This window comes from Schistocerca nitens, chromosome 2, assembly GCF_023898315.1.
Source record: "Schistocerca nitens isolate TAMUIC-IGC-003100 chromosome 2, iqSchNite1.1, whole genome shotgun sequence".
Classification (NCBI taxonomy): Eukaryota; Metazoa; Arthropoda; class Insecta; order Orthoptera; family Acrididae; genus Schistocerca; species Schistocerca nitens.
Window position 1 is genome coordinate 1,109,969,162 of NC_064615.1, and position 16,244 is coordinate 1,109,985,405.

A 16,244-nucleotide genomic window follows, 5' to 3' on the forward strand; every position below is an offset into this window, starting at 1 on the left:
TATTATTTTTGTCACCGATACAAATAATATGTGATAGTTTTCATGTTTCTCCCGAGATTGTCCTATGTTGTGAGGATGTAACTTCGAAGGTCTTTCTTGAGACGGGATGACAATGACTGTTTCCTATTTTGGACAAATAGAAATACTGTCCATGCTTTTTTAATGACTTTCCTGTCTTTTTTATCAGTTTGTGGGTGTGGCTTCCATAGCCGAAAATATTCTGGGTTATTACTGGGGTTGTTAGCTGAATTTTTGTGAAGAAACCCAACTTTAAAATGGAGAAACACGGATATATCAGCTGTTACGAAATGTTCTGCGATCAGGAGAGCATCACATTCTGTGTGGTAAAACTCTTGGCCTGGAAGTCACGCGCCTGTATTGTCATACGATATGCAGGGACACGATAGAGGTTATTAAACATACCTATAGTTTAATGGGATGAAGCTGATTGTGAAACTGAAAGGTATCTTTATTCCCCTGCTAAAGAAGATGAGTACTGTTCTTCTGTCATGGGGCGATAAATCATAACGAATGCCGTAATCGACAATGGCCGATTACGGTTGAACTTTGAAAACATGTGGCAGCATATTTCTGCCGGGGACCACGCAGAAACGAACTTTTATTGTAGTCAGTAATGAGCCAGTAGCTTGCATTTCTTCGAATTATACGTAGAAGAGATAATTAATATAGAAGTATATTGAAGGACGTCTGGAGCGATTGGATGCAATGTTGTGGATTTAATCGGTCCGCGTAACTGCTACAATCACCAGTGAGTATACGACGAGTATGACAAAAAGAAATGTGAACAACTGACACAAACAGTCTGTTAGATAGACTATTACGCGCAACAGCCGCGGAATACACTTAACTGCGACATAATGCTGTCACAATCACGCAGAAAACTCTTTTTTTGTACAACTTACATTTTCAACGTAATGTGAACGATGCGCAGATGCCGTTCGTGGTCAAATAGAACGGCGTACCCCGCCGCCTTGGCTGGGATCTGGATTTATGTTCACGCATGCATTTTTCGCGGTGTTCCCTTGTTTTTACTCAACTCCCATACAACAGCACACACTCACACTAATATCCCACCCGTATTGAGATAAGTGTCAAAGGCTTGCAGTGAAGACAAATGCAAATTGCAGTTGAAGATGACAGTCTCCATTTTACTGGAATGTGTAAACATAAAAAAGTGAAAACAAAAGGAAAAATGGAAGATTGTGTTTAACGCCCCGTCGATATCGAGATCATTAGAGACGGAGCACAAGCGGGCATTCTGTTAAGGGTGTGGAAGGAAATCGGCCGTGCTCTTTTTGAGGGAACCATCCCGTCATTTCCCTGGAGCGATTTAGGGAAATCACGGAAACCCAAATCGGGATGGTATTTATTACTTCTCACGCCATTAAGTTCTAATTTCTCTGAATCATCGAATCTGTAAATTAGTTATCGCCAAGGGTATCTTTTACGATAATATATGTTTATACTTATTACCTTGTTCTTTCATTTTATTATTTTATCGTAAAGCCCAACTCTGAATGACACAGATTTCATAGTCTTTATTTTCATGACTACAGACGATCCAGTCCCATTTATGTGAGCCGGCCGAAGTGGCCGTGCGGTTAAAGGCGCTGCAGTCTGGAACCGCAAGACCGCTACGGTCGCAGGTTCGAATCCTGCCTCGGACATGGATGTTTGTGATGTCCTTAGGTTAGTTAGGTTTAACTAGTTCTAACTTCTAGGGAACTAATGACCTTAGCAGTTGAGTCCCGTAGTGCTCAGAGCCATTTGAACCATTGAACCATTTATGTGACCACCTGTCAAAACGCTCAACAACCACCTTTTGTAACGTTACGCATACTTGCAGGTAGAAAGTCAGTGAGGCTCTGGAAGGTACCGACAAGGACGTGGCGTGGCCAGCTGTTCTATGTACTTTGCTTGTGTCACAGAGTGATGGACTTCGGGCAAGTGAGAGACTGTTTGTTTACTCTTAGGACAGTATATCTTTGACATGTTGTATTGTATGTTGTGTGACTATGTAATAATGTGTTGTTAGACTGCTAATCTCTGCTCTATTGTGATTCACGACATAAAAATTTGAAGTGGGGAAAGAAACGCGCAAGTCATATATCACTCTTGTCACACGTGCTGCCACACGAGCTGTACACCTCGTACTCTGTACAGACTTGTCAACGGACAAGTTTCTTATGGCACTTCAGCGATTCGCCGGAAGACGCGGGCTACCCCACACGATATATACAGATAACGCGAAAACATTCCAATCTACGAATTTGGGACTAGCCCAACTTTGGAAGGTACTAACCACCACAAAAACTTATCAGTTCCTCGCCCACCACGGTATTACTTGGAAATTCATTGTCTCCCGGGTTTCGGCACCAAATTTTTATGTCGTGAATCACAGTAGAGCAGCGATTAGCAGTCTAACCACACTTTATTACATAGTCACAGAACATACAATACAACATGTCAAACATACACTGTCCTCTGAGTAAACAAACAGTCTCTCACTTGCCTGAAGTCCATCACTCTGTGACAGCTTGAGAATGAACGGCGTGACAGTCCGATCGACGTGGTCCCACAGAATTTGACTGATCTTAAATAGGGGGAGTTTGCTGATTAGAGGAGTACTCACCCTGGTGTTCCAATTTCACGTGTACACTGCGAGCTGTGTGATGCTTTGCATTGTCCTGCTGGTAGATGCAGTGGTGTAGAGGAAAAGCAAACTGCATGTAGGAGTGACCATGTCCTCAGGGATAGATGCATACTTGTGTTGATCCATTTCACGTTCGAGAATAATGTCACCCTTGGAATGCCACCAAAATGTACTCCTGAACTTGATGCTGGCTCCTCCAGCTTAGAACCTTCCGACGAACGTTGTAGGGCCGTCGGTGCCAACGGCAGTCTGTACGATGAAGCAGAAAACGTGATCCACCTGGAAAGGCCTCCTGTCGGCGCTCAGTGGACCTTCAGTTGCGGTTCTGGAGTGGGAATTCCAGCCTCCGTCGGCGATGAACAGCAGTCGCCATGGGTGCAGGAAGGAGGCGCCTGCTGCGGAGGCGCATAAAGCAGCAACATTCACTGAACGGGCGTTGAGGAGACACACACACATTTATAGCCTAACGAAGGAGACGTAATAAGGTTTTTTGCAAACGTAAACATTAAAAATAGTGTGCATTTGATTTGAAAGTTGAAAATGTGACAGTAAGAATCAGTAACAGGTCCTCTAGCTTCATCAGCTATCGACGCAAATACAGTAAAAGATTATTTAACTGCGTTACGAAAGCATCCTATTCATGTCATAGGCTTCTCTCTTTGGTTACTTTCAATGAAGAGACAAAGGGCAATTTATATTTAAGACGGAAAATCAAGTGCGCCTTTAAGGAAAAAAAAAGGTTTGAAAATGCCTCCCTGACACGATGTTTCTAGCATAAGAATTATAATATTTACTATTTAACACAACTGTCATGAGCACGTGACAGGAAAGACGAACAGGTGAACGTTGCCTAAACCTGCATTATACAGAAATAGGAAACGACTAGGATGAAGAAGAAGACGAAACAGAAGAAGAAGAAACGTATTCAGAGATTAATTTTAAAAGAACCACTTTTTAGTGTCCCATAGCAAATGGTAGAGATTCAAGTATATTGGGAATTGTCTTTGGCTCAAATGGCTCTGAGCACTATGGGACTCAACTGCTGAGGTCATTAGTCCCCTAGAACTTAGAACTAGTTAAACCTAACTAACCTAAGGACATCACAAACATCCATGCCCGAGGCAGGATTCGAACCTGCGACCGTAGCGGTCTTGCGGTTCCAGACTGCAGCGCCTTTAACCGCACGGCCACTTCGGCCGGCAATTGTCTTTGTTTATGGTGTTAGATGAAATGTGGGGTGTAGAAACGAAAGGTGAATACGAGAGATGAACTGCTTGGTGGCATCATTGAAGCTGCTGCTCTCATTAGGGAACGTACAGAAGCACTCGCACAACCAACAGTACATATCCAATGAAGCTGACGGTGGGGTATTCTAGAATTTATTGTCAACTGTAAAACACTTGTAATGTGACATGCACAAGAGGGCTTAAGGTGAATCTGTTACAAAAAATGATATTTTTCAATTGACACTTTGTAAAATACGTTGTAACATTTACTTCCTGTTATACATCTGTACATGTGTACACCCGATATTTTATTGAACAGCACTGAAGCTGAATATGAAGCTATACTATCTCGGAAACTATTCCAGAATATGTCCATATGAATATTTCGCCTTCAAATGATCGTTCTTCTGATATACCTGAAAAGTCAACATACCTGCCCAGAAACCCTATACCCAAAGGGTTTGCAGTTTAATTTTTTTCGTGTTTACACATTTAGTACTTGGTTGTGTGGACCAATGCCCGAAGCTATTTGAAGAAATAATAATATGAGGGACGTTCAGTGTGTAATGCAACAGATATTTCTGAAGGCAGGTTGGTTTGATTTACCATTCCAGTGCAGGATATTGTTTCCCTCTCTTTTGGATACGAAACTCTATTTTTCAGCATAATCTCGGTCCGATGAGACGGCCTTACGCCTCCCTACCACGCTGACCTGTATGCCCGCACGGTACCACCTGCTGGTCCACGTCGGAGCCAACGTCTTGTAGCATCATCCACGTGCTGCTTCCCGCGGAGTCCATTTCTCTTTCGACCAGAGACATGGATCTCGGAAAGTGCGAGATCCAGGCTGTAGGGTGAATGACGAAGAACAATCCAGTGAACTATTTTGAGCTCCTGTTGGATGTGCAGACTTGTGTGAGGTGTTCTGTTGTTATGGAGAAGGAGACAGTCGTTTACATTTTTGTGGCAACACACTGAAGTCGTTCCTTCAGTGTCATGAGGGCACCAGGGTAAACTTCAGAGTTGATCGTTGCACCATGAGAGGGTATATCAAAGTGTCCACACTACGAACAGAGGTGTCCAGCTCTGCAGCGAGGTGGCTGTCTGTGATCTATCGATCACCTCGAATGAAAATGTCGACACGTTCCAACACTGCAGGAGTCACAGCCGTGTGCAACGAACCGGAGCGCCTGAGATCGGTCAGGTTTGCACGACTCTGTTGCAGTGATGACAGACACCCTCCTACGCCTCCGCAGACATTCTGCAAGCGCTTATGAATATCTGCGATACTCTGGTTTTCCACCAAAAGAAACGTATTGACAGCGCTCTGCTTTGAACGCACCTGCATTACAGAGGGCTACATATAGCGCCACCACAGATCGGAACTTCATGAAACTACAGAAGCTGAAGCGGGGTATTCCACGATGTCCCCCAGCAAAGTCTTCATGTTTTCAACAGAAACGGACAGAGTAAAAAATGTGTTACATTAATTATTGAACGCCCCTCGTAGAACGATACCTTTATTTCGAATGTGGAGCTTACTGCACCGACGTTATGTAGCTTTACAAAACCGTCGTCAGAAAACAATTTGTTTGGAACAAATGCTGCTATTTATTTATTTACATACAACTGCGGTCAACCGATTGTCGTTATGAATGAAACAAAGTTACAGATGAAGCCTAAAGGACACAAATGCGTCTGTCCGTAGCGTTCCACTGAAGTCGTCCATCGGACACACAGATCTGTTTGCGCGCCAGCGGAGAGGAATATGGACTGTGATATGGCGATAAAGGGCTGCCCTTGCCGGAGCTACGCGGGCCGCCTGTCCTCTGGAGGCGAACAGCCGCTGAGGCGCGCCACTTGCTGTCAGGATGGAGCGGTACGCAGGTCGCGTCGCCCTGGTGACGGGCGCCAACTCCGGCATCGGCGCCGCCACCGCGCGGGCGCTGCTCAGGAGGGGGCTCGAGGTCGTCGGCCTCGACAAGAGGATCGACAGGGTCCAGGTAGTTAACTAACCACCAGCCTCGGTACAGCATCTGAAAATCGGACAGGTTCGAAAACTGTGCCAGTATTTCTGTTCGAAGTGTTATTTAGCTAACCTAAACAGAAATAGCGTGGGTTTCAGTGCCATAGAGAAATGAATGTGATGTATTAAGAGTAAGGTATTACTTTTTTCTATTTTTAGCTCAGTCACTTTTTTATGACACAATCGTAACTGGGTTTCAGCCTTCATAGGTCATCCTCAAATGCTACTTTTTTTGGGTCATCAGTCTTCTGACTGGTTTGATGCGGCCCGCCACGAATTCCTCTCCTGTGCCAAACTCTTCATCTCAGAGTAGCACTTACAACCTACGTCCCCAATTATTTTCTGAATGTATTCCAATCTCTGTCCTCCTTTGCAGTTTGTCTCCTCTACATCTCCGTCTGGTACCACGGAAGTCATTCTCTGATGTCTTAAACTAATGTCCTATCGTCCTGTCCCTTCTGCATGTGAAAGTTTTCCACATATCCCTTTCCTCTCCGATTCTGTGCAAAAATTCGTCTTCATTACCTTACCATTTAACCTAATTTTCAACATTCATCCGTACCTCCACATCTCAAATGCTTCGATTCTCTTCGGTTCCGGGTTTCCCACATCCCATGCTTCGCTACCACACAATGTTGTGCTCCAAATGTACTTTCTGAGAAATTCCTTCAACAGATTAAGGCCCTTTTTACCGGTGCTAGTCTGCTTTTGATGTCCACCTTGCCCCGTCCGACACTAGTTATGTTGTTGCCTTGGAAGAGGAATCCATTAACTTCATCTGCTTCGTGACCATAGGTCCTCATGTTAGCTTTCTCGCTGTTCTCATTTCTGCTACTTCTCATTACATTCGTCTTTCTACGATTTACTCTCAAACCATATTCTGTACTAATTACACTATTAATTCAGTTCAGAAGATCATGTAGTTCATCTTCACTTTCACTCAGGATAGCAATGTCATCAGCAAATCTTGTCATTGATATCCTTTCACCTTGTGTTTTAATTCCACTCCTGAACCTTTCTTTTATTTCCATCATTGCTTCCTCGATGTACAGATTGAAGAGTAGGGGTGAAAGGCTACAGCCTTGTCTTACACCCTTTTTAATACGAGCACTTCGTTCTTGGACGTCCACTGTTATTATTCCCTCCTGGATCTTGTACGTATTGTATATTAACCGCCCCTCCCTATAGCTTACCCCTATTTTTCTCAGAATTTCGAACATCTTGCACCATTTTATATTCTCGAACGCTTTTTCCAGGTCGACAAATCCTATGAACGTATCTTGATTTTTCTTTAGTCTTGCATCCATTTTCAACCGACATGTCAGGATTGCCTGTATGGTGCCTTTACCTTTTTCTAAAGCCATGAGCTGTTAAGCTGATTGTGCGATAATTCTCGCACTTGGCAGCTCTTGCAGTCTTCGGAACTGTGTGGATGATATTCTTCCGAAAGTCAAATGGTATGTCGTCAGACTACTCATACATTCTACACACCAACCTGAATAGTCGTTTTGTTGCCAGATCCGCCAAGGATTTTAGAAATTCTCTTGGAATGTTATCTATCCGTTCCACCTTATTTGATCTTAAGTCCTCCAAAGCTCTCGTGAATTCTGATTTTAATCTCTTCTAAATCCACTGGTGTTTCATTTTCTACCACAGCAGATATACCCTCCCCTTCATAGAGGCCTTCAATGTACTCTTTCCAACTATCTTCTCACTCGTCTGCATTTAACAGTGGAATTCCCGTTGCACTCTCAATCTTACCACTCTTGCTATTAATTTCACCGTAGGCTGTTTTGATTTTCCTGCTGCCTCAGTCCTTCCGACCATCATTTCTTTTTCGATTTATTCACGTTTTTCATGCAGCCATTTCGTCTTAGCTTCATTCCTCAGCAATTTGTATTTCCTGAATTTCCCTGCACACTGCACTTCCTATTTGTTTCATTCCTCTGCAACTTGTATTTCTTTATTCCTGAATTTCCCTGAACACTCCTGTACTTCTTTCTTTCACCGATCAACTGAAGTAGTGTTTTTTCGGAGTTATTTCATTTGAACCAATGTTTTTCTATCCAACTTCTATCATTGCTCTTATTAGAGATGTCCATTGCTCGTCAACTGTACTGCCTACTGAGCTATTCCTTATTGTTGTATCTACAGCCATAGAGAACTTAGCGTATCTTGTCATTCCCCATTACTCTCGTATCTCACTTCTTTGCTTATTGATTCTTCCTGACTAATCTCTTACACTTCAGCCTACTCTTGATCACTACTGCATTCTGATACTCAATCGAGTATCTGATTTCAGAATCTCTGCATGTCTGTGATTTAATCGAACTGAATATTCCCGTATCACTCAGACTTCTCCAAGAAAACTTCCACCTCTTGTGATTCTTGAACAGAGTATTCACTATTACTAGCTGAAACTTATAACAGAACTAAATCAATCTTTCTAGTCTCTCATTCCTTGTCCCGCGCCCTTATTCTCCTTCCCTTAGAACTGTATTCCAGTCCCCGATTACTATTATATTTTCATCTCCCTATTCATACTGTATTACCCGCTCAATATCCTTATATACTTTCTCTGTCTCTTAATATTCAGTCTGCGACGTCGGCATTTATACCTGAACTATCGTTGGTGTTGGTTTGCTGTCGATTCTCATACAAACAACTCTATCAGGGAAATGTTCACAGTAACACACTCTCTTCCCTTCGTTCAATTTGAAATGAATCCTACTCCCGTTTCACCATTTGTCGCTGCTGTCGATATTACCCTATACTCATCTAATCATAAATCCTAGTCTTCTTTCCATTTCTCTTCACTGAACTCTACTATGTCTATAGTGAGCCTTAGAATTTCTCTCCTCAGATTTTCTAGCTTCCCGACCACGTTCAGGCTCCTGACAAACCCACGTCCTGACTCGTAGGACGCTATCCTTTCGTTGGTTATTTAACCTTTTTCTCATGGTCACCTCCCCTTTGGCAGTCCACTCCCAGAGATTCGAATGGGGGACTGTTCCGGAATCTTTTGTCAATGGAGAGATCATCATGAAAATTTTTCAGTTACAGGCTACATATCTTCTGGATACACGTTATGTGTCTTTAATGCAGTGATTTCCATTGCCTTCTGCATTGTTGATTGCGTTTACTTAAACTTATGGACTGACTTTTTTCTGGTTCATAAACATTTTATCTTTATCTGTTATTACTTTTATATTGTAATTTCATGTACTGACACGTTCCATGACCTTGGACGTTTGATATTGTTGTTTCTTCCGCCCTTAGGGGCAGTTTCCTAAACCGAGGACAAGAGAGTGGCCTTAACCTCCGTCCGCTCCATCGCCCTCTTTGACAAGGCCGTTGGCAGAAAGAGGGTGATTCTTATGTCGGAAGTCTTCGCCCGCCTATGATGGTTATTAATCAATATTTAAGTAGTTTCGTGTTTCGAACTTGGGACCGAAGACGTCAATCAAATCAATAATCAAAGACGATACCCCTCGACCACTTGTGCATCACCAATGCTGCTATGGACAATACGAAAGGTTACAGTAAGACCTGAAACAAGTGCTATTTTTTTCATTTGGTTTACCTGTGAGCTTATTAATGTGCTATAACAATGTATATGAGCGGCATTTGATGGACAAGTGCTCGTCACCGTCTCCACAAACAGGATGTTGTTTCTTCCAAAATGTATTAACAGTTCTTGCTGCTAACAAGTGAGTCCGACTGTAGGACTGGAACACTGTAAGCACTATTGTTTGAACTTGTCATGTTCTCAGAGATTCAAAACACACTATCTAACGTCGGCAAGCAAACAAACCAAGACTTACCTTAATGTTGCGTTTGGCTTCTATATTCACACTAGCGAAATCCTTCAATAGAGTCCAGATTTTCATTACCGGAATGACAGCGTCGACCTCCGTGGATTCTCATTTTCTTTCACGAAGCATCTTGGTGATGCCCGCGTGTTGCTCGAGCCTGTAGTAACAAATCACGCAGACCGTCTTTGAGTTGCTCCGACATCTTCCTTTAATCCGAACTTTTGGAGACCCAAATTACTGGAGCACTACTCAAGAATGGGTCGCACAAGTGTTCTATTCGCGGTCTCCTCCATATCTGAGCCAAAGTTTCATCAGAATTCTTCCAATAAATTTAAATCGATAATTCACCTTCCCTACTGCCGACACTACTTGCACCTTTCATTTCATGTAGCTTTGCAATGTTACACGTAGACATATAGAGCGTAACGGGTGTAATTTATTTTTGTGGTGTCACCGCCAGACACCACACTTGCTAGGTGGTAGCTTAAATCGGCCGCGGTCCATTAGTACATGTCGGACCCGCGTGTCGCCACTGTGTGATCGCAGACCGAGCGCCATCACACGGCAGGTCTCGAGAGACGTAAGAGAACTCGCCCCAGTTGTACGACGACGTTGCTAGCGACTATACTGACGAAGCCTTTGCTCTCATTTGCCGAGAGACAGTTAGAATAGCCTTCAGCTAAGTTAATGGCTACGACTTAGCAAGGCGCCAATTGTCACAGTGCATGTATCTTACGAGTCTCATTTGTATAGTCAAGAGAGATGTACCAAAAGGAAGCATTAAAAGTTAAGTATATTCCAAAGATACGTATTTTCTTTATAGCAGTCATAACGTATCCTGTTCCAGACTTGACGCCAGTCGGCGTGTGTGTACGCGTGCCTTTCGGCTCCCTTCTCAGTGTGGCGTAGCTAGCTTGTTACGCCACAACAATTTTATTTTTATTTACACGTCAAGTTCCATAGGACCAAGGTCATGGAACGTGTCAGTACTTGAAATTACAACATAGAGGTAATAACAGATAAAAGTCAAAACTTTATGAACCAGAAAAATGTCAGCCCATAAGTTAAAGTAGACGCGATCAACAATTCAACCAGAATGAGTTTAATTTTTAAAGGAATTCCTCGACAGAGTAGAAGGGGTGACCCATGAGGAAACTCTTTAGTTTTGATTTGAATGCGCGTGTATTAATGCAAAGATTTTTTAATTCGAGTGGTAGCTTATTGAAAATGGATGCAGCAGTATACTGCACACCTTTCTGCACAGGAGTCAAGGAAGTCCGATCCAAATGCAGGTTTGATTTCTGACATGTATTAACTAAGTGAAAGTTGCTTATTCTTGAGAATAAGCTAATATATATATATATATATATATATATATATATATATATATATATATATATATATATATATATATATATATATATCGTGATCAGGGGTCGACAAGGGGATCGTGAACTTACACCACTTATTGCCCGAACTCCCCGTTTCTGAGCCAAAAATATCATTTTAGAATGGGAAGAGTTACCCCAAAATATAATACCATACGACATAAGCAAATGAATATAAGCAAAGTAGACTAATTTTCTTGTCGAACGATCACTCACTTCAGATACCGTTCGAATAGTAAAAATGGCAGTATTAAGTCTCTGAACAAGATCCTGAACGTGGGCTTTCCATCACAGTGTACTATCTATCTGAACACCTAGAAATCTGAACTGCCCAGTTTCACTAATCATATGCCCATTCTGTGAAATTAAAACGTCGGGTTTTGTTGAATTGTGTGTTAGAAACAGTAAAAACTGAGTCTTACTGTGATATAGCGTTAGCTTATTTTCTACAAGCCATGAACCTAGGTCATGGACTGCACTATATGAAACCGAGCCAATGTTGCACATAACATACTTTACTACCAAGCTAGTGTCATCAGCAAACAGAAATGTTTTAGAGTTACCCCTAATGCCAGAGGGCATATCATTTATATAAATAAGGAATAGGAGTGGCCCCAACACTGATCGCTGGGGCACCCCCCACTTGACTGTACCCCACTCAAACCCCACATCACAGCCATTCTCAACACTGTGAATAATAATCTTTTGCTGTTTATTGCTAAAGTAAGAGGTGAAACAAGTGTGAGCTACTCCCAATATAACGTAATGGGCCAACGTCTGCAGCAATATTTTGTGATCAACACAATCAAACGCCTTAGTTAAATCAAAAAAATATGCCTAGCGTTCGAAACCTTTTGTTTAACTCATCCAGTACCTCACAGAGAAAGAAAATATTGCAAAGTGTGAAATTATTTAAGTGGAGCTCCGATACACCAATAATCTACAAGCAGTTCGCTAACTTTGTCTCTAATACCTCTTATATTTTGATGAAATATACTAATTCCTTCTCTATTTGGAAACATGACGTCCTCTGAAGGTGAGCCCTTAGTTAGAGGGACTTGCTTTAAGTAAGATCAGATATTTCTACTGGTTGCTGAGGACAGCATACTGAACAATATTACTTCTTTATTTATGTCACTGCAGACTAAAAGTCATAGTCAGTACAAGTCATATATCTTTTAGTTGGTTAGTACCTCCAAGTACATAAGGCAAGAGAAAGCACTGAATGACCGTCTTTCCCCCGGGCAGCAGGTCAGGTGTGAGGCGTGGACGTGTGGACGCAAAACGCTTAGTGCATACTGACAGGCATAGTCGTCTTAGTGGTGCAGCATTGTCATGCAGAAAGCCTCAGGTCGTAAAGCTTCTGATGTGTTTGCGGGAAGACTGTTACACGCAGAGAAACAACAACCAGCACGCTGATGTGTGTACACTTCAAGGTCCCATGTGTAACAATATCCGCAACTACACCTGTTACAGCCCATATAATCGTCATGTCTGTGTCCATCAGCACAACACCACCAATGTACCGAACAGTACAGGAGTGTTTTTCCTACTCATCCGCATTAACTGACACCTTTCTACATTTGCATCAAGCTGTCATTCATCATACCAAATTGAAATTATCTCCGACTCATCCTGTAGCCTCTAACACACTCTACGAAAACACTGTCCATTACACTGCAGTATAGTCAGAAAACCGTTGCCTTACCCATCACATCGTTTATCCATATATAGAGAATAAGACAGGTTTCATCACTCGTCCCTGGCATACTCGAGATAATAACCTCGTCTCATTTGCACTCTGGAACAACGAACTACGTACTGTTCCGTATGGTAGGACCTTCTTTAAACCACAATAGAGTGCTGTGTGGCAATGTGTGGAATTCATTCTGGAAATCTAAAAAAATTGAATTTGCCTGTTGCCCTTCAACAATGGTTCGCAGGTTTTCATACAAGAAAAGGACAAGCATTTTTCACGAGCGGTGCATTCTAAATCTGTGCTGATTTGCGGACAAACTTTTGTGTCCAAAGGAGATTTATTATTTTACTCGATAGCGTTAGGGATCCGTTCATATACTCCTCTTACACGCACGAGTCACCTGCGCTTTTTTCCACTCAGTTGAGACTTCACTCTGAGCCGGAGATTATGCAAGCTAGGTAACGGGTTCAGTGCCAAAGAGTACTCCCCGTAACACCGAATACTGCATTCCATACGGACCCGGCGACTGATTTCTTTTCAGCTTTTTCAGATGCTTCTCTATATCAGAGATGACTATAACTATGTTTCTCGTACTGGGGTATGTGTGGCGGTCAAACGACGATGTCTGTACTATATTCCTACGTGAATGATTTTTTAAACGCGAAATTTAAAATTACTGTTCCTATTGCTGTCTTCTGTTGTCACACCAGACTGGACTTTTCGATGAGTTACTGGATAGAAGCCTTTGACTCAGTTACTAATTTTATGCACTGCCAGAATTTTCTCCAGGCCTCGTCAAGATCTGCTAACGTATGGAGGTGAATTTGTGTTAGTCTGCTAAGTGACATGTGACACTAACTGGTAGCTGGGGTCTTCGCAGTACATGCTCAGCGAATGTGGGGTCATCATTCTGCGACCTCCTGTTGATTTCATGTTCTGCCAGCCAAGCTACTTGATTGCTACCCCTCTGCCTGACTGGCCAATATAGAACTTATCATACTAAGGACAAGTAATTTTTTACATCCCACTTTACCTGTCCTAGCTATGGTACTGTACACCGCTCCTGCAGTCAATGCAAAGAGCACCAGAGCGAATAGAACAGGGGTTGAATTTTCGGTTCTTGTTTACGATGAAAGGTGTTATCTATCAGCACAGGGCTGTAGCTATTGATTGTGACAAGAAATTTGTGCCTCAGCCTAGATGAGTAACTTCCTTTCCAGTTTTACGATATTGCAGTGCCTGTGTTGATAAGAAGAACGATGCAATGTGTTTCCGGACATACATGCATGTCAGGCATTGTGTTATGAAACACACAAAATTTATTCGAATTTGCGAGTGCGAAGAAACATCAGCTTAATAAGGGAATGATGACAGTGAAAATTTGTGCCGACCCGACATTCGAACCATTACTTCCAGCTTTACATGAGCATTCACGTTAATCGCTTTGGCTATCCGTGAAGGACTCATGGCCTGACCTAAACTTCCGTATGTCTTCGTTCCTGCAACAGAACCTGTACTCGTACACACATTATGTAATTCCCGTGCAGGGGAGGAAAGTTTAATTGAATGTCGCTGTCCAGCATTGGCAGATAAATTTGATATTGCAGTGCCTGTCGTGATAAGAAGGAGGATACACTGTCCTTCCGGATATGCATGCATGCAATTCTGAACCTCATGGATAGCGAGTAGCAGCCGTCCATATCGCCCCCCCCCCCCCCCCACACACACACACATCCAAGCAGTTTCAGCGTTCAATTTGAGGACAGGGAACTATTTTTGCAATGTCTTCCTGACGTCCAGAAAGAATTTTAGTCTGCAACAGAGTAAGTTCTGATCTGAAACGCCCTGGCTATTAATGCTTTGTACCAGACTAGTACTCGAACCAAGAACCTTCGTGCTACACTGGTAAGTGCTCTACTAACTGAGCTATTCAGTCGCAGGTCGCAACTCACGCCCCTCCTACAAACCTGTACTTCTATCATAGATTCCACACTTCATAGAACTCCTGCATGCCTTCTTGTAGAACCAGAAAGCCTGGAAAAAAGAATATTGTAGAAAAATGACTTACCCACAGCCTGAATAATTGATCTTGGAATCAATGTAACACTTCAGGAGAGTGTGTGCTTAAACATTACGTCATATTAGAACCGTGTCTGCACACTGGAGTGGGCTTGTAACTAGGGAGGGAACAAATGTGTCAACATCCTACTAAAATTTGGGATGTTGTTAGAAGAGATAACCAGCCCCCCCCCCCCCCCAGGTGAGACACCAGAAGCTGGAGTCACTGGACGCTATTGAGAAGCATTATATTACACATAGTTAAGCCACGTTCTATATTGTAGTGACAGTTGTCACTGTTAGATGTCGGAGATCGCTGAAACACGCGTTAATTCGAAGCGCTCATGTCCGGATGTCCACACGCAGTGCCCCAGCAGGCCAGAGACTCACGCACCACTGATTGCCGCCGTGTACTCGTGTCTCAGCGATCGATCCATGTCTGCAGCCAGACCTGGCATTCCAGACAGGAATGTCCAGATGTGGAGGCGTCTAGGGACGAGTGGAATGGTAGGAATTTGGATTTTATCAATATCTCTAGTGCCAACATTTGTCAGTGATTGATACTGAATTTTCTCAAATATCCACGTCAAAATCGGTGAATACCCACAATGAATATGATCACAAAGGCTGCCCAACACATTAGTATTAGTATTAGTTCGCTCTTCACCCGCCTAGAGGGCGGCATGATTTTATCTCGCCTGACTGGTTTCAGAGGCTTAGCGACGGCTTGCGCCTTAATCCAGGAATGTCATTTCGTTCCCGTCACTGGCTACCTCTGCCAAACACCTGGACATCAAGCAAAGTCCTCCTAGGAAACCAACCACATATTTATCAGTGTAATTACAATTAAATATTACGATCATCGTACCAGTCTGATGACATTTGCCAATGAACAAAGTATTGGAAATGACTTCTGTTGACGGCTTGGGCTCTGGAAATTTCCATATCTATACCATTGTTATGGGTGGACATAATTTTCCACATAAAACCTTTCCTGCCCCTTACACCAATCGGTGGAATGAAAAATTATGTCCACACACAAAGGCTAGGTGTCTCGATTCTCCTCATTTTTAGAAACTTACTTGATTTGAAGTGTCCTAGCCAGTGCGGGTCGAGAATGGACTGTAGGTATTTTCATTCAGCCCTTCTGGTAAGTGCTGCATCTCCTCCACGACTCTCTCAAACAAGTGCTGTAAAACACAGGCCTCCGGCAATATGTGATGATCAAAAGTGTGACAAAAGGGTTAGAAAGGCATCACCAGTATGTGTTCGTGTACTGTAATAAACGTCACAGTCGATAGTGCCACAAAGAACATGTCAGAATCTGCATAGGGGAGCTAATGAGAGGACGTTCTGCG

General features: G+C 42.8%; 1 protein-coding gene across 1 annotated transcript in view; it reads left to right on the forward strand.

Annotated features, from left to right (window-relative positions):
- The first annotated feature begins 5,771 nt into the window (after positions 1-5,771).
- LOC126235576 (dehydrogenase/reductase SDR family member 11-like) overlaps positions 5,772-16,244 on the forward strand; it is a 51,034-nt gene continuing 40,561 nt past the window's right edge. Inside the window, exon 1 of the mRNA XM_049944293.1 lies at positions 5,772-5,903. Within this exon, the coding sequence (XP_049800250.1) occupies positions 5,772-5,903 (132 nt within the window). The remainder of the gene's footprint in view (positions 5,904-16,244) is intronic.